This window comes from Mastigoproctus giganteus, chromosome 7 (assembly GCF_048544385.1).
Source record: "Mastigoproctus giganteus isolate SK-2022 chromosome 7, ASM4854438v1, whole genome shotgun sequence".
NCBI classification, from domain to species: domain Eukaryota; kingdom Metazoa; phylum Arthropoda; class Arachnida; order Uropygi; family Thelyphonidae; genus Mastigoproctus; species Mastigoproctus giganteus.
The window spans coordinates 217,620,915-217,648,007 of record NC_143581.1 but is presented as its reverse complement, the minus strand read 5'-3'; the positions used below and the strand labels follow the sequence as shown (position 1 = coordinate 217,648,007).

The 27,093-nt window shown below is 35.5% G+C and overlaps 1 protein-coding gene across 1 annotated transcript in view; it reads right to left on the bottom strand.

Annotated features, from left to right (window-relative positions):
- LOC150083684 (ER degradation-enhancing alpha-mannosidase-like protein 2) overlaps nt 1-25,507 on the bottom strand; it is a 63,509-nt gene extending 38,002 nt beyond the window's left edge. Inside the window, exons 1-4 of the mRNA XM_090378566.1 lie at nt 25,392-25,507; nt 13,426-13,682; nt 9,375-9,500; nt 3,230-3,441 (exon numbers count right to left, since the gene is read on the bottom strand). Of these exons, the coding sequence (XP_090234692.1) occupies nt 3,230-3,441; nt 9,375-9,500; nt 13,426-13,682; nt 25,392-25,507 (711 nt within the window). The remainder of the gene's footprint in view (nt 1-3,229; nt 3,442-9,374; nt 9,501-13,425; nt 13,683-25,391) is intronic.
- Nucleotides 25,508-27,093: the final 1,586 nt, after the last annotated feature.

The window sequence follows — 27,093 nt, the reverse complement described above, 5'->3', positions numbered from 1 at the left end:
GATATTTAGAAAACAAATTCAAGAATTGCAAACTTAATAACATAAAAGAAAATAACCAGAAACAAATAATAGTGTCATTATCACTGCTTTCCCTTGTACTCTGAACTTGCTTTACCACAGGCACTTTGCAACTTGTCAATGAACTTCGCCATCTAAGCTACTCCTCATATTTTTTTATGAATTACTATTTACTCCCGATCCCAGTTGGGATGGTATAATCAACAGCTTCTGTACTACAGGTGAGCCAACCGGAATAGGCCTGGTTTACTTAGTGTTTAGCTTAGCTTGTTTTATAGATTTCTATCCATTTCTTATGTCAAATATAATAAAATAAATTGTAATTTCTTACTAATGAGCACTACAGAACTTTTTTTTTTTTTTTTCATAATACAATTAAATCTCTGGCTTTTTCAACTTAGTACTCCTGCATATTTCCTTTCCAATAATCATTTCCCCACTTTTAACTTGTTTATTTCTTACTGATATTACATATTTATATTGTGGTACAGATGGTATACTTTTTTTCCCTATCATTACATACCTATAGTCTCTGAAAAAAGGGTGACAGAGTAATGGGCTCTGCATTCTGTGTTCTTACAGTGGGCAACTAGCACTGGACAGACTTCATGATAAAATTCTTGTACACACATGGAATGTCTGGTGCCATTATTTCATTTAGGTTTAGAGAGAGAGAGAGAGAGAGAGAGAGAGAGAGAGAGATTATTTATTGATTTTTGATAGTAAAAGTTTAAGCCTTCTTTATTAACATTTTTTCAATATAATAAATCAACTAAAGTTGCAAGCAGAAATTACTAGTCTTTGGTTATCTCCATACCAAAAATATATGCCACCTTGTCTTACAGCTTTTATTTGTTCAGGAGTGGCTTCAGCCCCTTTATTAAAGCTAACCTCATGTCTGGTTCAATTTCATAAGTATAAGTTGATTAACTTTTACTTATGCTGAAGATTAAGTACAAGTTAATTGAACAACAGTGATATTTTTTCTTTTATGTTCAGTTATTTTTAATGTACACACACACAAACATATGAAAAAAATGCCACTGTACTTGCTTACACATGTCTCCTTTTTTGAATTCACCTCATTTTGGGAAACAAGACTGTAAATAACTTGTTTACAGATTAATTTTTTACATATTTATTTGATTTTATGCCTGCATTCATTATTTGGAAAAATTTGAATTCTTTAAGTTAATTATAATGTTATACAGAGTATTTCAAGGTCAACTCGGGACTTGAAAGCAATGAAAAAATATGTCTAATTCTAAACGGTTATAGAACTATGGCTGTTTAAATTAAAAAAAAAAAAAAAAAAAACTGTGTAGTTTATGGTAAAAAATAATAAAATTAATCAAATAATGAATAAGAATAAGCACACATGTTGTTTGTTTGTTTGTTCGTTATTTGGTTTTTAGGAGCATTAGCAACTAAGGCCATATTGCTCCGGGATATGCGGTGGTCATTCCCTGACCTTTCCGCATCCTCCGTATTTGGTGGTGACAGGTTCGAACCCCGGTCTAATCAAGAAGCGTGTGCTACGCACTGCTGCTCCTTCCCACCTGGCTATGGAGGCGCCCGAGCACACATGTACCTAAGTGTTTATTCATATTAGGTACATCTTTGCTTATTCTTATTTATTTTTTACAATTGAAAAACTGTTTTTTTTTTTTTTTTTTAAATTCAAACAGATATAGCCCTGTAACTGTTCATATAATGATATATAGGAACTTTGCTAGCAGAGAAGAGGAGGTGATTATCCATTTGTATAAGACAATGGTCAGGCCACACCTTGAGTACTGTGTACGGGTCTAGAGGCCTCATTTTAGGAAGGATCTATAGTTGCTAGAACGAGTACAGAGAAGGGCAACACGATTGGTGAGAAGAACAAAGGGGTGTGCTTACGAAGAAAGGCTTAAGTTCTGCAACTTGGAGCATCTGGAGACTAGGCACCAGCGGGGTGATCTGACAGGTGTATAAAGTCTTGAATGGCTTGAGCATGCTCAATGCTGATGGGATTCTTCCTCTTGCTCAGAATAATCACCTGAGAGGGCATAAATTCAAATTGAGGAAAGACAGATGTAGAATAGATGTGCGGAAGTTTGCCTTTAGCCAGCGGGTAGTTGGTTGCTGGAACAGACTTCCATCTGTTGTTGTTGTTCTGGAAGTTGATAGCTTAAATAAATTTAAGGCTGAACTAGACCAAACATTTGGATTGACCGGATTTAGGTGAAATGGGAAGGTTTTTTCTTCATTTTTTGGCTGATGCGGTATAAGCTTGCTTTCTTACATCATATGCCTCAACTAATGCTAATGGTAATAAGCATGTGTCCAGTTCAGAACTGGGAACATGTTTTATGAACTTTTTTAATGTTTTCCAAGTCCTAAATTGATCCTGAAAATATGGTCCTCATGTTATTAAACATGAGGGCCATATTTTCAGTATAAGGTTATAATTTTTAATTTTAATATTTACTAAATGCAAATTTATTCAGATACCTTTTCTTTTTTTTCTAAGATTGATTTTGTAATAATATCTCAACCTTCAATAATTCGTCAGATGCTCAATTATTTTATAATTTATTTTTAAAATCACAACAGTTTTGTTATGAAGATTTTTCTTCACATTTGTTTTTAATGTTGATGCTAATTGATACTCTTAAGAAAACAACATATTTATTGAGCAGACAAGATATATTTATACAATTGTACCACAAGCCACTTTCCTTCATTCAGAACATGAAGGAAAAAAAAAAACTTAAGAATTCTCAAATGGATATCAGAAGTTCAAGGTTTAGCTATTCAAGTTCCTAGAATCCTACAGATTCTAGGAACATTTTTGTTTTTATATTTACATCTAGTCAACTAAGACCACAAGGTGTTAACATTATTGTGTCTGTATACTGCATATATTTTATGGTTGGTTTACCTGTTTGTTGGATGAAAAACCTGAGTTTTCCGTGGGGGAACTACACACCACTCCCCTCCTGACTATCATGGTCACAGTGTGAAAAAACCCTCCCATGTATACAGGATTCAATATAGGCCTTTCTACATAGTGCAAGAGGACAGTGAACCTAATCACTGTCCAAATGTGATGGCTTGGCAGAAATGTTCATATCTGTGTGGAAAAACTCAATTATGGATAACTAGAAACAAGGTTAAGCAGTACTTATACTATAGGAATAAATGAAATACATAAATATTAACTTACTAATCCTACAGATGATCTACTATCCCATAACTTATAAAGAGCTCTTAAAGCTGTCTGTTCGAATACTGGGTCTCCTGTTAACCGGCTAAGTGCACCAAACTCCACTATGAAGGTTGATACACCAGCTGTACAGGTAACAGGAGTCTCTCCTGATGGTACACCATAGCGAAGATTAACTGTTCCATAAGGCATGCCTGTCTTAGTCTCAAATGCTAGATGGAATAAAGACAAAGTACAATTTATTGAGAAGATAAACAATAACATTATAACTCCATTTAATACCATTTATATATAAAAAAAAGTTTTAAAAATAAAGTTGCTTACTGAATTCCAAAAAACCCATGTTTAAAGTGTCCTTAGCTATTCCTTTGCAGTAATCAATAAAATTGCAATTTTTTTCTTGTTAAGTATTATGCAGTACGATGGAAATGAGGTAGATCAAGTGTTCAATTATTCAGTTAATCAGCACCAATAATTTCTTTAATAATAAACATATGTTGATATACTACAGTCAATGGCAGTCACTGACATTAATACTTCTTTCCTTCTTACGTCCAATAAAGGTTCTGTACATTTGCTATTCATTTTAAACACATAGTAATTCAGCAGAGCCTATCCTTTATGATATACCATATAAAAGTTTAAAAAGTTATTAGACATTTTGAACTTCTTTTTTTGTTCTTTATCTGCATGGCAGTAGATAAAAACAAAAACACTTACCTATATGATAACCACTTTTCAAGGATGATGCAAACACAGGATGATATGTGAAAAATCAAAGAATTTTGAGCTTGTGGGAACAGATAAGTTTTTTTGGAAACTTTTACCATCTTTTTGATTAACATATTAAATTGTGTTTGACAAATAGTTTAATAGTCTTAGTGAAGTTTGTTAGCTTATTTTTAAATTTAGGAAGTGATTTTGTAAATTACAACTTATTATTTGTACCGCTATTGTATCCACATTTTGGTGCGAATATCATAACACGTAATAGTAGGATTCAATTGTGATAAATAAGTAGCTCGAAGGTTCTAATCACTTGTTAGGCATACATTTTTTTGTTTTTAGGTTAAGAAATTACTTTTTTTTAGTGAGGATATAACTAATTTAAAACTGCAGTCATAAGAGTATAGCGTAATGTATATCTTGAACTTGATAATATAAGGCAGGGCTATCCAAACTTAAAGTTGCAGGGAAAACAACAGAATATTGCCAACTTATATGGTCATTTGAATGGTTTTAAAAGTAAACTGAAGCTTTTGAAATCAACATTGGCCAATAATTTTTTTACTATTTTTTCTAATTGCAAAAAACAATTTGAAGAAATGAAGAATTTTGAGAGAAAATCATTTTCAGCTCATATAAAGTGCATTGAAACAATCATGGAGGACTGAGAATCGATTTGGTGATATTAAGGAAAACTGAAATATGAAGATATTTCAGTTTTCATTCAACCATTGACTGTCAGCATTAAAGACATAAGATCTGACCTCCAACTGGAATTGTGTGATTTGCAATCTGATCCTTTTTATACTGGCAGAATCGTAAAAGGAGAAGATTTTTTAAAATTATTACCAAGCGAACGCTATCCGAAATTGAGGGACTTTGGACCTAAGATGTGCTCAATGCTCAGAAGCACATATCATTGCGAAAGAACTTTTTCAACGAAAAAATTCATAAAATCCAAATACAGATGTTCATTGACTGATAAATCACTTTCACATTTACTGCGATTAGCAACTACAAGCATCGATATTGATATAGCTACATTAGTAAATGAAAACTAACAACCACAGAGCTCTCATTAAATGAAATAATAATTATAAACAATTGTATTTTGTCTACTGTTTCAATAAAAACTTTATAAGCAACATGATTTTCCTTTATTACGAAATTTTAGAAGTGCTTGCTAAACCTAATGGTAGGACTGTCCAAATATTTTAATATCTCTACTGTATTTATTATTCTGGATGCGGCCTTTGGATTGATCTTTTTTTGTTGATCAATTAAATTGTATTTAAATGGAAATTATGCCCCAGACTAGAGCAAAAAAACAATGGACACAAAGTAGCAGGGAGTGCTGTGCTGTGGCTTGGGAGGGGGGGGGAAACGAAGAGCATAATTCTCCTATGAATCATGGCCTAAAAAAATGTTCAACTTGTGCAATGTTCACCAATCTTTCTGGAACAGGATATGATACAGCCAAGGGTCTTTGTGTGTGTTCAGTGCAGAGAGTGTGAAGAAATTAGGCATCAACTGTGTTCTGATGGACATTTATGAGAGTTTGAAGAGCAGGGTAGATGCCCATCAAGCTCTCAGCTGTCCAACTCAATGCTAGAGCTCACACTTGTGCATCAGGCAACACAGTGGAAACTTCCAAGTCAGAATGTGCCAATCTCACAGAAGGTGATTATCGTCAGTGACTTTATCATCAAGGAAATGGGAAATACATTGTGCAAGAAGGATAGGTGGAATAGGACCAGGGTATGTCTGCCAGGGTAAAAAGTAGATGATGTAGAGCAGATATCATCTTTTAAGGGTGCAAAAGGTGATATTGTTGTACATGTTGACACTAATGATATTAAGAGTAGGAGATCAGAGGATTTACTTAACAAGTACAGGTAATGTTGGGGTAAAAAAAGTTGCAAGTTAGGATTGAATTTGAAACTGACTGCAATTCTGTCCAGATACAATAGGAGAAAGTACATGTTGAGAGCCTTATCAATCAATTCAGCCCTGGAGAGAATGTGCAAAGCTCATGAGGGTAGAATGATGGTTGAAGGATAGATGCGCAGAAGTTTGCTTTCAGCCAACGGGTGATTGATTGTTGGAACAGGCTTCCATCTGTTGTTGTGGAAGTGGATGGGTTGAATAAATTCAAGGAAGAACTAGATAAATTCTTGGAGGGTATGGACAGTGCTGGACAAAGGTATTTTTGCACCTTGGGCAGAAAGATTTTTTGGCACCCCTTTACTAAGGATATAGGCGCCTCCGTAGCCAGGTGGGAAGGAGCAGCAGTGCGTAGCACACGCTTCTTGATTAGACCGGGGTTCGAGCCCGTCACCACCAAATACGGAGCATGCGGAAAGGTCAGGGAATGACCACCGCACCGGAGCAATATGGCCTTAGTTGCTAATGCTCCTAAAAACCAAATAACAACTAAGGATATACATATATATATATATTTTTTTTTTTTTTTTTTCATGATTTGTAACATTTGGCACCCCTTAAAGAATTCCGCCCCAGGCAAGGCCCTTCTAGCCCGTGCCTTAATCCAGCACTGGGTATGGATGAGAGATGTGTGTAGTTTACTTGGTTTTTTTTTGGCTGATGCTATATAAACTTGCTTTCTTGCATCATTTTCCATCTGTTGTTGTGGAAGTGGATGGGTTGAATACTCCATCCACTTGTTCACCTTTAAGATGTCTAAATAATAAACTTAACCAATTGGTATTTGCATGAAATAGCCATAAGTGTGCATGAGCTATGCCAACTATATTCAAATTTAAATTTCTCCAATTTTTAATAAGAAAAATGAGGCCATACCTTTTCTTGAAAGGTGTTTTGTTTCAAATGAGCAAAGTGAATTACAGCTAGATGAACAACAGAATGGTTTTAGAAACACAAAAGAGTTAAAAAATAAAAAAACAGGTTGGGGGTAATGGCCACAAGATTCCCAAGTGATTACATATGGATTAACTGCATAAAGAACAAAATGGCCGCTTTTTTTTTTTTTTTTTTTTTTTTGAATTAATAGCACACTAGCAGTACCCCTTTTGAAAATTTCACATTTGGTAGAAGAGTTTTTCTCTAACTGTCCTAAAGAAATGTAGTCTGTGTTTGGTCGTGAGCAGGTAAGCCAGTAAGCACTGAATCCTTTCTTGTTTCTTATTTCTGTAAAATAAAACTATTTTTTCTTTTAAGTACAACACTAGTAGAGAAAATTGGCCCGTTCTGTAGAATAAAACTATTCGGATTTTTTACTATTTGGAATTTTTATATTGTCCCATGTTTCTGCATACCTAGGAAGAAATATCTTCAATTTGAGACCAAATTGGTTAGGCCTATCGTACACAATGACTACAGCTAACTGTACCCATTGCAAAAATTTTGCAATTAGTAGCAGAGTTTTTCTCTAGCTGTCCTAAAGAAATGCAGTCTGTGTTTTGTCATGAGCAGCTAAGCCTGTACACATTGAATCCTTTCTTATTTCTGTAAAATAAAACTATTCTTTCTTTTAAGGTAGGCAGCGCTAGTATAGAAAATTGGCCAGTTCTGTAAAATAAAACTATTCGGATTTTTTATATTTTCTCAGTTTCTGCACAGCTAGGAAGAAATATCTTCAATTTGAGACCAAATCGGTTAGGCCTTTCGTATGCAATGGCTACAGCTAGCTGTACCCATTGCAAAAATTTCACAATTGGTAGTAGAGTTTTATTATTATTATTTATTTTTTTGAAACAAAGGACACGATTGTGTGAATGTGCAAATTGTTAATCAGTTAAAGTGCAAATTGTTAATTAGAAAAAAAATTCCTTATCAACTTAGACAACAGTTTGTTTAACAGTTAACATCTTCGTGTGGCTCCATCTATGAAGTGAATGTTGAACTATTCTTGTTTATACTACAAAACTGGCCCTTTCCGTAAAATAAAACTATTCAGAATTTTTAAATTTTAACAACTTTCTGCACACCTAGGAAGAAATATCTTCAATTTGAAACCACTTCCAGCCCGATCAGTTAAGCCTATCATTCACGCTGACTGTTGAAAGAAAATGGCTTCTGTATTAAATATATAGATTATCACTGGAAATTTTCTCATGGAAAAAAAAAAAAAGCAGTGGCAACAAACAGAAAAACTTATTACTCCTATTACATCAAGTTAATGTTCAAAATTTTTGACCATTCCATTTTTTGCATAGCATAAAGGACACTAAAGTCCTCCAGAGTAATGCCATCATACTCTTGTACTTGGTAAGTTCCATCAAAATCAGAACCTAAGGAAGCTTTTTTTCAAAAGAGCTTAAGTTAGTTTCAGGCAGAGATGCATGGTTTTTCGGAGAATTTTTTTCATCATGCAAACTGACAAAGAAAGTCTTCAAAATAATGCAATTCTCCACCTGTCTGGTCAATGTGGGAAGTTACAATCAAATATTCCTAATAGAAAGGAAAGACTGTGGGCCAGTAATGGAATATGATAGGCTAACAAATAAATAAAAAATAAATATAACAACAATAAAGTGTTGTCAGGACATCCTGTTCATATATTTATATATTTGGTCTTGTAGAGAGATCTGTCGAGACATGTCATATGTCATTAAAATTAGACAGAGAAATCTGGAAAAAAAAAAATTTTTTTTCAATTATTTCATACATATCATATAGGCTATTCCTATAATGTAGCAGAAGCACTGGATATTATGCGTGCACTTGACTGGAGGAACAAATGGGTAATATGGTGGATGTGCAAAAAAGAAACATTTTTGGTTTAAGCAGTACATGTATGGAAAGTCCACTGCCTTTTTCGAAGAGCACATGTTAGCTCATTTTTTTTTGTTAACAGTTTACTAAATATATATAATCTTGAAATATTACTATTCATTTATTATATTAATCACAACAGAAATGTGAAATACATATTGTATTTCAATTTTTATTAAAATCTATGAAAAATAAGAAAAAAGCATTACAAAAAATGTTGAATTTATATTATGATCTGAGTTCCATGTTGCTATTTATTTATTTCATTAAGTTGTAAAACATGAAATGTGTTTCATTTCAATTTTTATTAAAAACAGGCAGAAATAAGCATTAAAAAAAGTGAGCAAATATTGCAATGTGACATGTGCAGTGAAATGAAAACAATTATTTTTATATATAGTTAAATTATTAGTAATTAACTGGTAACAAGATAATTAGTTATTTCTTTTCACTTCCATTAATCACAGAAAAAAAAAAAACTCAACTAATTTAAGAAATAAAAATCCTAAAATTTACATTTTAGGATTTTTATTTCTTAAATTAGTTGAGTTTTTTTTAAAATACTTTTAAAGTTTATATTTGTACAGTGTATGTGGAAGGGTAGATGGCAAGGCTAGATTCTACAAATTTTTAAGAACTAGAATTATTTTAACCTGACTCAAACCTGGTAACAGTCTTCTAGCTACACTTTCTGCAAGCCTGAGCAGAGGGCCAGAGCAGGGCCACCCAGGTTCTAAATCCATTCCAGCTTTATGAGAGAGCAAATGAGCAGATAACAGGCCCCCAATCACTGAAAATATAGACATGGCTATATTTAACTGTTATGTAGCACTTAAATAAATAATATAAGATGATAATATAGACATATATCACATTATAAAATATATTCAGGTTACAGTAAAAGGTGCTTTAATAGCCATTTAATTTAAGCATTTGGATATTTATTTGGGACTGATACAGCAGTAGGCACGTGGGATTCAAATGGCATTCCACTGGGATAAAACCATTTCCCATACAGAATTGAAATTACTGAACATGCTCAAGCTGTTATGACCTTCAGTCCATGGCTTCATACATACCTTTCAAGAACACAACCAATTAATTTATTATTGAAAATGTTATTATTTAAGAAATTAATTTATATTTTGTGAATGACGTACTGGACCCACAATTTTTCCGGTTCACTTAAAATTGGGCCAAAATACTGATATTTTGTTATTTTCTGATTCTAAAATAAGTTTCTAAACAGAAATCTTCAAACATTGGTATTTGATGTAGACTGTGTTGAGTTAACGTAGTCCTTGAATTTAGATAGGGGCCTGGCACACATATAATGTATAGCTATTAAATAATGGGACTATTGCAATAAAATAAATATAATGAAATATTTCATACCTTGAAAACTATACCCTGCAAAATAATTGCCTTGGGCTTGCATACATTGTTCCATATGTTTCTTCCAAGCACAGAAACATTTCTGGAAGTCATCTTCTGTAAGCCCTTTTAATATTTCAGTTGTATTTTTTCTATCTTCAGTCTAAAATGGACAGAAAATGGGTTCCCTTAAGTACATTCTTCAGTTTATGGAGGTGAAAAAAGTCAGAAGTCTAGGTTTGGCAAATAGGGTACATGTTCAACACATAGGGATTTGTATTTTCATAAGAAAATGGCAAACAGAGTGCACTATCTTGATGGAGCATCCACCCATCCTTCCATAATTCAGGTATCTTCCTCCCAATGTTTTCATGCAGCCTTTTCTGAACTTCAGTGTAGTATGTTTGATAGATTTATTGATAATGAAGATTCTAAGCCACACATTAGCAAGGGCACATGATGCAAGGAAGCAAGCTTATATAGTATCAGCCAAAAAAAAAAAAAAAAAAAACCCACATACTCCAGTCTCATTTCACTCATCCACCCGCTCCAAATGTTTGTCTAGTTCTGCCTTGAATCTGTTTAACCAACCAACCAACCACTTCTACAATGACAGATGGAAGTTTCTTCCAGCAACCAACCACCCGCTGGCTAAAGGCAAACTTCTGCACATCTATCCTACAACTGTCTTTCCTCAATTTGAATTTATGCCCTCTCAGGCAATTATTCTGAGCAAGAGGAAGAATCCCATCAGCACCGAGCATGCTCAAACCATTCAAGGCTTTATACACCTCAATCAGATCACTTCGCAGGTGCCTATTCTCCAGACACTGTAATGTGTAAACTTAAACCTTTCTTCGTAAGAGCAACCCTTTGTTCCATTCACTAATCTTGTTGCCCTTCTCTGAACTCAATCCAACAGCTCTACATCCTTTAAAATGAGGCCTCCAGACCTGTATACAGTACTCAAGGTGTGGCCTGACCATTGCCTTATACAAGGGGATAATCACCTCCTTATCCCTGCTAAAAAAATTCCTGTATATCATTGACAAGACACCATGGGCTACTCTTGTAGGCCATCTGCACTGCTCAGAAAACTTCATATCTGCCTGCACAATTACCCCCAGGTCCTTTTCACTCTCTATCTGTCAGTGTAGTACCACACAGTTGATACATTACTCTGGGGTTACTTCTACCCATAGGCGCCTCTGTAGCCAGGTGGGAAGGAGCAGCAGTGCATAGCACACGCTTCTTGATTAGACCGGGGTTCGAGCCCGTCACCACCAAATACGGAGGATGCGGAAAGGTCAGGGAATGACCACCGCATATCCCGGAGCAATATGGCCTTAGTTGCTAATGCTCCTAAAAACCAAATAACAACAACAACTTCTACCCATATGCAGTACTTTACATTTGTCAATGTTAAACCAGTTGCCACTTCTCAGTCCATCTACTCAACTTTTCTAGATCCTGTTGCAGCAGCGTACTGTCATTAACAACCCTACCAGCCTTCGTATCATGTGCAAACTTGGACATTAAGCCTGATATACCATCATCAATATCATTCATAAATACAGAAAACAACAATGGGCCCAGCATTGAACCCTGGGGGACTCCACTAATAACATTAGTCCACAAAGAGCAGTGTCCATTTATTACCATTCTCTGCCATCTCCCACTCAACCATGCCTTTATCCATTTCAGCAACTTGCCCTTAATGCCACACCGCTCCAATTTGCACAGCCGTCTTCCATGTGCAACAGTATTAAAATCCTTCCTGAAATCCAAGTATATGATATTAAAATTATTTTATTAGATAAAAGGCATTCCAGTCATCCATGGGCATTCCTCACATCAGAAAACATTGGGGCTATTGATATGCTGATTGAAGGAGAATACTAACTAACAATGCATGACATTTCTGCCCAAGTGAACAGCACATGACATATTATTTTGATATCTTACTCTGCAGGAAGGTATCCACCTAGAATTGGGGTGGTGGTATCCGCCGAGAATAAGTAACATTAGTCTTCTCCACTGGAAAAGTGTTGCCTATTCGCAGTAGTCCAATATCACGGCAACTCGTTGTGATAGATACCACCAGATACTTGGCGGATATCACCACCACCACCCCTGGATGATAGTATCCGCCGAGAATAAGTAACAGTCTTCTCTACTGATGAAGCACTGCTTATTCAAGGTAGTGAAATATCACGGCAACTTGTTGCAAAGGCATTCACAATATGAGACATAACAAAAAAGATGCCATTCCACCTACTTCAGTGATTTACTACGAACTAAAATGATGCTATGCACTAACTCCTTTGATTAGTGAATTTTCCATAGTCTGAGGTTTTCGGCCCTAAAAACGTTTTAGTATAAACATTTTGATATAATGGAAGTGACATATTGCAATTGTTTTCATCAGTATCCATAACTGGATATCGTTGACCACATGAAGAGTTTGCTATTCAGTTCTGACGGTTTTAAACAGTTCTGAATTACTTAGTGGATTGTTGCTGTGTCTTATTGTGACCTTTTAAGGTACATTGAAAGCTTTTTTTTTTTTTTTTTTGGTAGTTGTTGGCACATAGGCTTCTGTGGCCATAATGCACCTCCCAAGGTTTTTGCAGTACTTTGATCCAAGCCCGAGGCGGGAATCGAACCAGCGACCTTTGGGTTGCCAGGTAGGCACTTTACCCACCCGGCTAGCCCGGTCGGCACATTGAAAGCTGAATTTATAATACTTTATTTCTATAGATTATCATTAGTAATTTTGGTAATTCTTTAAAGAATAACTGTATTGTCTATCTATCGCACTGGCCCTAATTTTTCTTCCCTCCTGGGCAGTTTTATTTTAATGCTATAAATATTAATTATACTATATTTTTTATAATTTGAAGGGTTATAGTTGGAATGATGAACTTGGAGTTCATCCTTCCAACTTGGTAATGAGTTTAATGAACAGAATGTTAAACAATTAGAAATCCTCACTTTAAAAAGTTTTCCATAGGCATAGTAAAATATTTATAAATTCTGAAATAGTACTTAAAATCATCTTTAACTTATGAATGGTCAATAAAATTGACCATTCATAAGTTAAAGTTATTAATACATATAAGTTAAAATCATCTTTAACTTATGTATGTGTATCTTTTTATTTTTATTTGTGTAGTTAATATTTCATAACCTTAGGACATTTTCCCTTCTAAGAAGGTTTCTCCTTGTAAGAAGTTCTAAACCTCCAGCCCCTTGGACAACTTATCTGGGTGCTACTATAATATTACAAATTATTTAACTAAATGCAGAGATCAATAACACTATCATAATTATATACAAACCTCGTATATTAGTCTCAAATACAGACACATTGATGTTTATATTGAAGTCTGCAGTACTAATTATCTTGTGGGCAATCCGCCGAAATTCGGTATAATTGCCCATAACAGCTAAAGTATCTAGAGCATCAATTAGAGTTAAAGAAAAGCTTCCCCAGGTGTCCATTCCATTGCAAGACAATGGTCTCAGTTCATCATAAGGATATGCATTAACAAGATAGCTGTTATATGCATGTTGGAACATCTGAACTACTCGTTCTCTGCAATAAAAATGCTTCTTCAGTATTCAAAGTTTAACAACAAACAGCATATATATTTTAACATAATGCAGTATAGTATAAATATTAATGGATAGTAAAAGACTGATAATTTGGCATCTCTATGGGATTGTGGTAGTGCCAGATTATTAGATATTTATCAAAAAATATACTCAAGAAGTCTTTAAGTGAATTAAAATTTTTGGTCTCTGACTGCTATTATTTTATATAATAAAATTACACAAAGCTGTAAATTACAGAGATAAAATTAACAATGAAATAACCTTCAGGTATTTCACTTGTTAATTTTTCTATTTAAATATTATATGTAGTAAAAGAATCTACAACTCAGTCGTGATAACATTAATATTTGATGAAGATGTTATAATATGAAATACATGACATTACATAGAGAGTTAACAAAATTCTCAGAGACATGAGTGCTTGGGTGGTGCAAATGTAAATTCTGATTGATGCTCTTGTTTGTAAACAAACATGGTGACAACTATGAGGCTGAGTAAATGTTTTAAGTGCAAGAAAGGAACTGCAGCTGTGTAAATGTTGACTGCCATTCATGATGTAAACAAGCACAGTAGTAGAGTGAACTGGTATTCATTATGCAATTGGATTTTTTTTTTTATCATAATTTGTATGTTAAACTTTATTTTATTTTTTATGTTAATAATTTTTCCCTAGAGAATTATTTGCTCTAGGGAAATTTTTTTTTTTTTTTTATGTGAACCCCAAACACGAGAGGTATTAGAACCTATAGTACTTAGTACCATGCTTAGGTTGCAGGTTGAGAAGATGAAAGAAGATATTTGTTGACATTGGACTTGAACTTCTGTAGATTGTAATTTTCAGGAAATACGTATGAAGGAAGGTTGTTCCAGAAAACGGCAGTTGAATGAATAAATGAGGAAGATGAAAAGTTCGTTCTGTGGGTTTGAAGTTGGACAGTAAATGGATGTTGGCTGGTGGCTGCACATGTTCAGACTGTTTTGAAAGAGAGAGCGGGAATTATAGAAGCCAATTCAGAAGAACAGTGCCCATGGAAGTATCTGTAGAAGAGGCATGCAGCAGAAACAGTGCGTCTATGACGATTAATGATATTAATTAATGATTCATCTCTGTTAGAGATGAATCGTTAATTAACCTAACTGCCCTCTTCTGAATGGAATCAAGAAGCCTGAGAGAGGTTTTGGGGTCATCACCCCAGATGTGGGAACAATATTCCATGGCAGGGCGGATTTGCGATTTATACAGAGTGAACAGCTGTTTGGAAGAAAGGTAACGCCGAGAGTGAAAGAGAAAACCAAGTTTTTTAGATGCAGAGGAAGCAATATTTGTAATGTGCTTGTGCCAAGAGAGATTAGAAGTCAGGGTAATCCCCAAAAGAGATATATCATTTTGCCTAGAAATCGGAGTGTCACTAAAGATAAGCATAGGAGCAGAAGAATCCTTTTTGCGAGATATAAGACAAGACTGAGTTTTAGAAAGGTTGAAATCAACTAAGTTGTCTTTGCCCCACTGGAGAATTACCTGAAGATCAGCATTTAAGGAATTGGCAGCGGATTTTCGAGAAGTTGAAGCTGATTGAGCAGGACAAGGTTTCTCAAAATGGAAAGTTGAATGCAATGTGCTATCATCGGCAAAACTATGGATAGGATTTCCAGTCAATGGAAGAAGGTCATTGATATACAAGAGGAAAAGAGTGGGGGAAAGAACTGAACCTTGGGAGACATCGGCATTAGTGGAGAAGTTAGAAGACAGAGAGCCATCTACCATAACCCTCAGTGAGCAATCAGAGAGAAAACTGGATAACCAATTACTAAAAACAGTTGGCAAACCATAAGATGGAAGCTTGTTTAGAAGACCTTTATGCCAAACACGATCAAAAGCCTTTGAGATGTCAAGAGCAACTACTTGTGTTTCACCGAACCTTTCCATTGAATTAGTCCATAAATGGATAACATAAGCCAGAATATCACCAGTGGATTGACACTGACAGAATCCATACTGGAGATTGTTGATCAGACGGAAGGTTTCTAGGTAGTTTAAGAGTTGGCGGTTAATTGATTTCTCCATTACTTTAGAAAGAGTAGAAGTAATTGCAATGGGAGGGATCTGCAAAAGTAATTGCAATGGGAGGGATTTGTCACCCTTTTTAGGAACTGCCTGGATATGAGCAAATTTCCAAGGAGAAGGAAAAACACCTTTCGAATAAGAAAGTGAAAAAAGGCGGCAAAGAATAGGAGTAAGTTCAGGAGCACAGGTTTTGAGAACTAGTGGAGAAATACCATCAGGACCTGGAGCTTTCTTAGTATCAAGATTCATCAAAATCCTTCTGATATCCTTTTGACGGAAGACCACAGGAGGCATTGAATGGAGTGTGTTAGGAATGGTGGGAGGTGTTTTACCAAGATCATTAATACATGAGCTGGAAGAAAAATGGGATGCTAGCAGGTCAGCTTTATCCTTGGCTGAAGTGACAACAGAACCATCTGGTTTGGATAGAGGTGGGAGCAGAGATGGACAAAAGTTGCGGCCAATAGCTTTGGCAAGAGACCAGAATGCTCGGCTACCATTAGGGCAAGAAGCAAGTTTTCTACTCTTAGCCTGTTCAAACTCTAGTTTGGACTGATTAATAACTGCTTTACAATTGTTGCGAGCTTTGGTGTAGGCAGAAAATGAAACTGAAGAATTAGAAACAAGCCAATTACGATATGCAACATTCTTCTCTTGGACAGCCTTAGCACATTTATTGGAAAACCAAGGATTAGATAAAGGACGAGATTTTAAAGTGGAGTGTGGGATAAAGGATTCCATTCCTGCAAGAATGATTTCACTGACACGATCTGAGCAAACGTTGACATCAGAAGTTTTGAAACAGTAATCCGACCAAGGAAAAGAAGAAAAGATATCTCGCAGGTCATCCCATTTTGCATTCTTGTAATGCCAAACAACACGAGGTTGGGAATAGCCATGAGATAAAAGGTTCCATTGGAGAAGAGACAATCACCAAGTGGTGATCTGAAGTGCCTAAAGGACCTCTCACTTCGACCTTGTACATAGAAGGGTTGTTTGTGAGAAAAAGATCAAGCGTATTGGCTGTATGATTAGGATTGTCCGGTATTCTTGTAGGTAAATGAACAATCTCTGCTAAGTCATTAGTAATTGCAAAAGCCTCAGCATCTCGACCTGCTGGGTCAGTGTGACTAGAAAACGGAAGCCAGCTGGAGTTGTGAACATTAAAATCACCAAAGAAAATTACATCACTGTTAGGAAAGTTGGACTGGAGAAAGTCAAGTTGTAAAGAGAGGAAGTCAAAGAGCTCCAAGTGATTAGTGGAGTTGGGAGAATGGTAGAGACAACAGATGAATTTGACACAATTCGGTAGAGAGATTTTAAGCCAGAGAAAATCAAAGAGAGGAGATTCCAAATTGCCAAGTCTCTGACAGGGAATATCAGAATGGACATATGCACAAGTAAAGTACATGGGGTTTGGAAGACTCCAAGTGGAAATGGACATCGTTGAGATTAGAACTGAGACCACGTATATTTGTGAAATGAATTAGGAAGTCCTTGGGAGGTTTAGATCTTTTCGCAGATAAGATCTCTCTATTAGTTTGACAATTCATGGTGTATTCAATAGTAAGAAAAAGTGGGTGGGACATGCTGTATGAAGTAATGAAATTTTTGGATATGGCGTACATGTGGTAAGAATATACCCAGATCCTTGACATAACATGGCCTCGACAATGCTCCCCGCATACACACTACTCGTACTCCCTCCAGTCACTGTCTGGCAGAGTAGAGGTAGCAAGGTTATACACTAGCTGATCCGGAAGCCTCCTAGAGAGTTACCAATAGGTTTGGTCCAGTGTACTAACTAGCGGCCGGCCTGCGAACACAGTTTTAGAGCTGTACCCTCGAAATATAAGGAATATTGGATCTCGCCACGACATTCATCATAACTTCAAAAGTCATCAATCATACTGCATGAGGGAAGAGATAGGGAAGGGTTGGCCGGACCTTAGCTCTAGAGACTAAACATGGGTTCCACCACTTCAAGCCTCCAATAAGCAAAGTGGTGGTATTTCACCGGTTGATGAGAGTCATCTACCACCTAGTACTGCCTGGTAACATAGAGGGGCAGCATTACTCCATATGGTGTGGGTGCCACACCTCGACCCCTGCTTACGTTGGTTCACACCTGGGTGGTCACCCACCATGTACTTGTGCATGGAGGTTATACCCAGGATTACTAACAGTCCCAACATCGTGAAGGTGCAAGCAGAGGATTTGGCTCACAGACCGTCCGGACTTTGCCGAAATTGGGTCCACTTGACTTGAGTGTCACCCAAATATCAGTTCCATCAGCATTTTGACTCCCAGGTAGCAAGTACAGCTTGTCTGGCATATCTGAGAGAATGTCTGTGACAACCTCAAGGACTAAATTGTTTTTAAATCAAAATTGTTTTTAAATCAAATTAGAATACCATAAAATTTAAGATATTTACTGTTTGTTGTGCTAGCTGGTATGCATACTGGATTGTACTGTTTGCCCCCCCTCCCACAAACCCTGCTTATTATTACTATTAATTCTGAAGAAGTATTCCTGAATGGCTTTCTGGAAAATTCTAACTATAAGACATATCTGTATTCTGACTTCTAAAATTTGTCATCTATGAAATCCCCTTTTCTCATTTTGTCTGTTTAAAAATGATTTATTGTATGATACCTGCTCTGGCCCGTAATTTACATTTTTAAACTCAGTTTACCTTTATTTCAAAATCTCTGTGAAATTCTAACCGTTATTAAACAGAAATCTTTAAAAACACCATTATATGCAGCGAATGCTTAGCTTCCTAGTATCTTATGGATTAGAAAAATGCAGGAGTTGATTATAATCTATCAGGGGAACATAGAAGCCTATAATAAAGTAAAAATTAATCTGCAATCAAGTTACTCAAGGCATTACGAGATCTTTGGTTAAGAACGCAAAGAAAAATAACAAATAATTCTTTGCTTATGTTAACACTAGAAGGAAAGGGATGAATTACAAGTACTGATGATTCTGTTCAGGTCTGCCAAAGAAATTATAAATACAAAACATATAAACAAATTTTTTTTTTTATACTTATTTTTACACAGTTACACAGAAAATTTTAAAAAGGGTAAAAAAACATAAGAAAACCAGTCTGTTAGCAATTTTTTTCTTCCCAACTGAAAGCAACAATCTGAAACAAAAAACTCCCATAAGAGTGGTAACATACTTATAAATCATTCTGCATATAAAATTCTAATTGGGAGTATTAAAGGATTCTTTGATAGTGAGAGGAAAATGGAAGAGAAATTGTGAAGCTAAAAATAAATAAGAAATGGTGGAGCTAACAGAATCTATCCAATTATATTAAAATACACAGTGGTTTGAGAGATATAAATACCAAACTATATGTAAGTGGAAACTGAAATATGGTATAAATATTGTGTATAGCAGTTAGCACATATTTCTCCTAGAAATCCATATACTGAAAAGTAACATTGTTGTAATGACTACTGTATATAAGCTTTTTCCAAAAATAATTATTATATAATACAGCAATTTTTATTGAAATTAATTGTATTGCAAGATTAGACACCTGTTGCTGGCATTTTGTGGCATCCACAAAATGTCAGCATAAATCAAAGATTGCATCAATCTTCATGCAGTGACGATTGCTCAACTAACCAATAACGTGCACTAACAACATGTACAGGTAATTCACCTCTGTTAGTCTCAAATAAGGAATGTCTATTGCAGCTCATTGTGCTGCACTGATCATATAGCAGGGCAATCAATCCCACAAATGCCACAAAATGCTGGCATTTTGTGGATGCCATGAGATGCCAGCATAAATCAACGATTGAATCAATCTTCATGCAGTGACAATTGCTCAACTAACCAATAACATGTGCAGGTAATTAATCTCTGTTTGTCTCAAATAAGGAATGTCTATTGCAGCTCATTGTGCTGCACTGTCATTTAGCAGGGCAATCACATGTCATTATTAGTGCAGTTTCGCTAATGACTTTTTACTACACTTTCTTTCTTGTTCTATGTACAATTTTAGTAAATGAAGTTCCTTGTGCTGCATAACTTCAATTGGATTATTCATTGCTTTTCTCAGAACATAAACATTTCAAATGGCTCAGTAGTAATGTGCAGTTCCTCGTGCTGTGACAGACTATATGTACATCGGACAATTTCAGTAAGGTCACGCAGTTCCATGTACTGCACGTGACTTGGATTATGCATTTCTTCTTGTAGGGTTCGTGTGTGGGTAGACATGAACCCTACATGGCATTGTTGCCTACTTTTGAATTGAACCTCATTCTCTGTATGATATTATGAATTGTATCTGTAATACTCAGTGGTGAGCTATAGTGGGCTCGCGAGGGCCCATTGTTATTTATTTATTTTTTTTCAATTTGCAAGCCCATTTATTTTACAAATGAAATCCTAAATGCGCAATTATTGAGTATCCAGAGCCGAAACTACGGTGGGGCGAGGGGAGCCCATTCCCAGCATTTTAAAATTGCTTCATTTTTGATTTAATTAGTCGGACCTCTGTTTAACGAACTTCTTTAGAGCGATTTTTTTTTGATTCCCCCTTGGTAATTACATTTAAAATGGTTTCTGTTGAATGAAGAAAATTTCCATGTAATGAGCGGATTAGGAGAGACAACAAATTTATGCATCGTTCTTACCTCTGGCCTTTAGGTAATTAGAAAGTGCGAATTAAGGGTAAAAGGGATTACCGTTTCACAATGTTAGTGGTGTCCATAAAACCTACACAGCCATATTCCGAGAAGTTGCGCTAGTCAATATGCTTTCCATAGCCAGTCAGAGGATTAGGAAGATTCCGACACAAATAATAGCCCCTGGTCAACCTATGTTGTGGTTCTCCTTTACTCGGACAAACGGGTGTATGTTTTTCGGAGAAGTGAGTGATCCACACCTTCCAGTAAATTTCTCCTGTTTATGTTTACATGGTCACAGTAGCTGAATATGCGTGTGATTCCGACATTTTGCACTGTATTCAAAGAACTAGTGATAGTAGCAATGTAGAGGGGGGGATTGAGGAAACTAAGATATTATATAAACTTTACGAGGATGAAATTTTGGCAGATTTTGAAACTTTGTCGAGCCTTTCACTCTGTAGAAAATGTTCTAAAATATAATGGCATACAGACAACCAAAACACTAGCGCAAATTAAGGATGATTGCTAAAGAACTTGATGTGGAAACTATAAAGATCGGTCGTGTGTTCGGGCCACGATGAGCAGCTTTTAGCTTGCTGACGGCAATTGTGGGATGGAGGAATTCCCGCTTTGTGCAAATATTTTGAATCAGAAGTTAAATATTCCGGATTATTAAATCAACCTTTAAATTTGGAATTTCTTAACAATTCAGCACTAATGATCAACATCCTGCAGGAGCTCTCTTACCTTTCAGAAGCTTTACAGAATCACAATGGTAAAAGCATATAAATTAATTATTCGAACTATCAGTGCTATTGCTAATTTGAAAAATTCTGAAGCTAAAATTGAGAAGTGGTGAAGGAGCATGTTGAAGGAATCAAAATCGAAAGTAAAAAAATTACCTCCTGACAAGTTATTAAAGGCATTGTTTTATCCTTAAATGATAAGTTATTAATGCAACAGGGCAATTTTAAATTAAATAAAGAAAATAACGATACCACTGAAAGAAATTTTAAACATATGCTATTGGAAATCATGGAATGTGAAAGAACTTTCGTCTCGGTGGGAAGATGGTGAAAACCGAATAAGAGATTTAAGTTTTCTGATAAAATATGAAATAAAAATGAATGATTTTAAAGTTTTGTCGAAGACAGTTTATCTTTAAAATCAAGTGAAATTCCCTTTTCAATTAAAAAAGCCAGAAAATATCTTTGAAACCATTGCGATTAGCAGTTTGAAGCTGAGTGAGCTTTCAGCGTAATGAATAATATTGTGACAATTAAACACATTGCAGATTATGATGACCATACCTTTTAGCTCTTATCTAAATGGAAAACCATTGCTTCAATTTGATCTGGATCGTTACGTCAAATCATTCCTCTGTAATCATCGCTCAGCTATTGAGCAAAGCAGGAGATCGACAACAAATATTAATAAAGAAGTAAATTGGCAATTTTTAGAATAAATTTTTCTTGAATATTTGTGAAATATTTCTTTTTCGTGTAATCTGTGATTTTTGTGTACTTTTTCTAGTTTGTTTTTACATTGTGGAATGTTTTGTGATAGTTTTTATGTTATTTGTGATATGGGAAATATTTCGTGTTATTTTTTATTCTCAATATTAAAATTTTATCATGAAAAAAATGTATCCATCAGTGGTGTACCTACCATGTAGGCAGGCAAGGCAATTGCCTCCAGGTCCGGCATCTTGCTGTCTCCTGTTTTTGCAATTTTCATTAATTAAGTAGAGGCCCGAACATGCTCATTGCCTCTGGGCCTGAAAAAGGGTAGCTACGCTACTGGTATCCATTATAAAAATTGGACGAATAAAAAAAGTTGCGCATGTGTCGAGCACACGGAGTAGATGGTTTATGCGAAACATCCTTCGCGTTTCTTTTAGGTATTTTGATTTGTATGTATCGATTACAAAATAAAACAGCTTTTTTATTGTAAATATTTTATTGACCATTCACAAATTTTCATAATTTCTGGAAGACAATATACAATGGATTTAGAATAACTAAAGTAAGAGATGTATACTTGCGAGTGCAATGTATCTAAATAGCTCTGTAAAATAGCACCGATTGATGTACCGATCTTGTAGTTGAAGCGACATAAGCAGCTGTTAGGGGCACCTAACAATGGAATGTAACGAAAATGCGAGACGAAAAAAAGAAATTGTTGACAAATATTTGTATTGTTGCAATCGTACTTACTGCTGTAGTAACTTCAGGAAGCATGACCGCAACGTCATAGTATTCAAAAATTCTGTCTTCGACAAAATCTTTAAAATCATTAATTTTTATTTCATATTTTATCAAAAAGTTAGAACTCCAGACACTGTCGTATCCAGTTATCATCGTAAGGTGAAGCATGACGACCAGGTTTTTAAGTTTTTTTTATATAAACCTAGGAACGTTTTACACATTCACTCATACGCATGGTTAAGGGGGTAATAAGTCGAATCTGTCCACTCCCCTAAATCTGTCACTGACTCAAGATATCATACCAGTCACGAAAAATGCGTCATGCGCTCTAATCACACTACTAGTAGTGCGAGGGTGCAAAGCGCCTCTAGTAGAAACCGCAGAAGACGTCATTTCCACGATCGATCAAATTTACTCAGTAGAAAGTCGGAAAAACTGTGAGCTCATTGTTAAAATATTCACAGCTCACCACTGGTAATACTGCGTATATGGTATTGTAAATATACAGTGGGGTTGCCCAAATTTGGCAGGGCCTGCCTGGTACAATAAATAAATTTTAAAAAAAAATTTTTTTTTTTTTTTTTTTAAATTGGTAAATAACAATTAATAAATGAGCATTTTGGCGAATGAATATTTTGGTGCTTTAATTTTCTTTTTTGACTTTATGCTATCTTTGCCTTACATCTACTTCATACACTTTAAGGTTGAGGGCAATCTAATGGATTCTGTATATATCTCATGTGTTTGCTGGATTTGTATGTTTGATCTCATGTGTTTGCTGGATGGTCCCTTGGCTGGCTCCATGTGCCAGGGATGGGAACTTGCTTGCCAGCTAGGCAAAGTGGCCAGTCACACCACGACATTACAGTACACTTACACCACTACACTGATTAGCCTTTATCTGTAAGATAACTGCACATTACACACTGCAGTGTTGCCGCAGTTTGGTTTGAGAAGTGTTCCTGAATAAATAAATAAATTTTAAAAAATTGAAAAAATAATTTTGGCTGGCATCCATTTTTCCATTGACAGTGACACTGTAGCTGTAGTAGATGCATTCCTGGAGGCCCATGAAAAAAAACTTGCTTTGTAGCTGGAATCCACACATTGCAGCATTAGTGGCAAAAGTTATTGATTCCAAAGGGGAGACTATATTGAAAAGTAACATGTTACCAGACTCCTCAAATAACCCTTTCCTGCTCTGGCCACAAACTTTTCAAATGTCCCCTTCTAAAGCAGAGAACGTTGGGATGTAGAATAATTTCTCTTCAACTAGGGTGGGGACTGAAATTTTGAAATTCTGATCTCCAGAATATGGGTACCCGAGTCAGTGCATTGTGGGCATGGCCAAAGATTGTCTGGTTGAGTTTTATGATTGGCTGATTACTGGGAATGTGTAATTTACCTCATTTTGCATTTCTGATTGTTTGATTGGATGCAAATTCACTTCCGAATTTTCTGATTTTAGCAGGAAATGTGAAATTATCGTGCTGTTGTTTAGTCATTGTAGTGCTGCTCTGCTGCCCTTGGTTATTGTGTGTGATTGTTGTTCCATATTCATGGTTTGCAAAAGGATGGATGCAAGACTGTAATTGAATGGTGTACGAGTGTGAATCTCATAGCTTCGGAACACAAGTGTTTTCAGTGTGGATGTTTGATAAAGTGTACCAGCTGGCATGTGAGGACCGACGCAGTGTTTTTTTTTTTGTTTCCAAGTGTTTCTTGATGATTTGATTTTTTTTGCAGTAACTATACAAGTTCTTTGTATCAAGTTCTCTTTATATTAGTGGGGATATGGAGGCAGTAGTCCCCACAGAAGCAGGGGGTAGAAGTAGCCCCCATTAAAAAATATATATTTCTGTTGATGTGCATGAGCAATTCTCATTGTTAATGCTCATGAAATTGTCTAGTGATGCACAGGCAAGAAGAATCAATGGTTGTATATGGTGTTAATTTTTGTTAGTTGTTTTAAAAAAAAAATTGCTGTTTTAATAAATATTTTTTCAACTCCAATATTATATATTGTGATGTCACATGACATCCTCTGGTATGTGCAGGTGAGGAGGAGACGGGGAAAGCACTGCATAAGATGTGCTTCCACCGGCCTATCACTGCCTTCTTCTTCGCTGAAGTACAGGGTTGTACCATGTTCTGGACTATAACTGAAATTTCAATATCATTATAATTACAGTATAAGTTAAAATACATTCTCCCTGAAATTGTCAAGTGCTTTACAACATTTAAAGTTCAGGGTTTTGTCATCATTTAATTTTTCCAGGTCATAGAGTGACAAAAAGAAATAAAATTTCCATTCAGTTTTGAGAGACTGCATTAATATTATTATATATACACATACACACATTTTTTTCAATGAATGTATCTTAAAACATTTAATACTTGTCTAAATGTTTTAAACTATGGCTTTGTTAATATTCAAAATTTATACAAGATATCACAAAGAAATACAGATAGTAATTTGTAATTTTTTTTTTTTTTTTGGTTACAAAGTAGTCTAAAAAAATATTTTATATGAAATAATTTCAAGATTGCCTTCTCTTCTGTTTCTTTCCTCTCCCCACTGTTGATCACCATCAACTCCTGGTAAAAAGTAATCCACGACCCAACGGAAAAAAAAAGAAAAAGAGGTGGAGGACCAGCGTTTCCCCGTTCTTTCTCACCACTGGTTTCAGTTTGCAAAAAATAATAGTAATGGGGAAAAAAAAAAAAAAAAAACAAGATTGTAATCATTCTTGCTCACCTGTAATACTTAAGGCTCTCTTCCGTTAATTTTCGACTTTTTAATGGTAAAATCATTAAATTACAAAACATTACGATAAACCACAAGGATAAGCATGATTTAAAATGAACCGCCATATCTAGTTAGCATTTCTTCCTTTTAATAAATATTTTTTCAGTCGTTACTTTTCTTTTGGGAAGATATATGTGGAACATTTCACTCTGGGTTCACTCTGTTCAACCTTACTATAAATTATTAAAATCCGTACACACCGCTTTAAACACGTCATGTTATGCAAATATAGAACCACGCTTGACTGTGGATTCTCGCGACACCTGGAGGAAGCGAATCATTCAAAAAAAAAAAGTACTGAAAAGCGAAAATTCTATGTATTCAAGCATATTGTTGTTGTTGTTGTTGTTGGGTTTAACGACACTTAGGCTACTTGGGCCATATTGTGTCTTCTAATGGTGAATATGAAATAATAACAATATTTTATGATATATTTCTATCCGGTTTAGGAAAGTAAATAATTCTTTTTTATTAGGATCATCTCCCAGAATCTGCAATAAATTTATTCATGACTGTGTTTTAGCAATTGATTTAAAAGAATCTAAGCGGATGTTCTGAAAGTGGGGACAGTCCACTAACAAATGGCGAATGGTCAGTTGTACTTGACATGATGTACATTGTGGAGCGCTGTCATTAGTTAATAGATACAGGTGAGTGAGATGAATATGTCAAGCATATTTGAGCCTACAATCACACTAATTTGTGAAATGTATGAGGCCTCAAATCGATGAAACCTTAAAACCTTATTTTAAGTCCTTTCATTGGCTTACCAACCGTTTGAAAAAATATTCACGTCTGGGTATAAACGAAGTTTACTAAATTTTTCCATGAGGAACATATATTCATATACTGTATATATTCAAGTTATATATCCCAGAAGCTCACATCTGGTGAGTACGTGCTTGGCACACCCAGGGCCCTGAGCTGGATATCATCTTTCTTCTATTTCTTGGTGAATACCTTCTCTCTCCTTATTTGCCATATTGCCATATGGCAAATAATGATAATGATATATATTCAACATATATATATTATTATTAGCCACATGGTACAAGGAAGCCTAAGGCTTTTGCTGCACCAGCCAAATTTTCTGAATTACCCTGAGAGAGAGAGAGAGAGAGAGAGAGAGAGAGAGAGAGAGAGAGAGAGAGAGAGAGAGAGAGAAAAGTAGGAAGGGAGTCACCAAGAAGGAGAAAAATGATGATATTCAACATATATTCGGGTAATAACAACATATATTCAAATAATATACACTCAGTGATCAGTAAATTATGACTAAATTAAATCATGATACCCCCAGGGTCCCCAGCTGGATATCATCATTCTTCTCTTTCTTGATGATTCCCTTCTACTCTCTCTCTCTCTCTCTCTCTCTCTCTCTCTCTCTCTCTCTCTCTCTCTCTCTCTCTCTCTCTCTCTCTCTCTCTCTCAGGGTAACTCAGAAATTTCTTTTGGCTGGGGCAGCATAAGCCTCAGGCTTTCTTGCACTATGTGGCTAGTAATAATAATAATAATAATCTCCTAAGAGCTGCCGGTAAGCCTCACCAGTGAAATGTTGGTCCATACGCACCAGGGGTTCTGGTTCTTACCAGAAAAACACGCTCCATATTAAGCAACCACCGTCACCTACCTGGACAGTAGACACCATGCA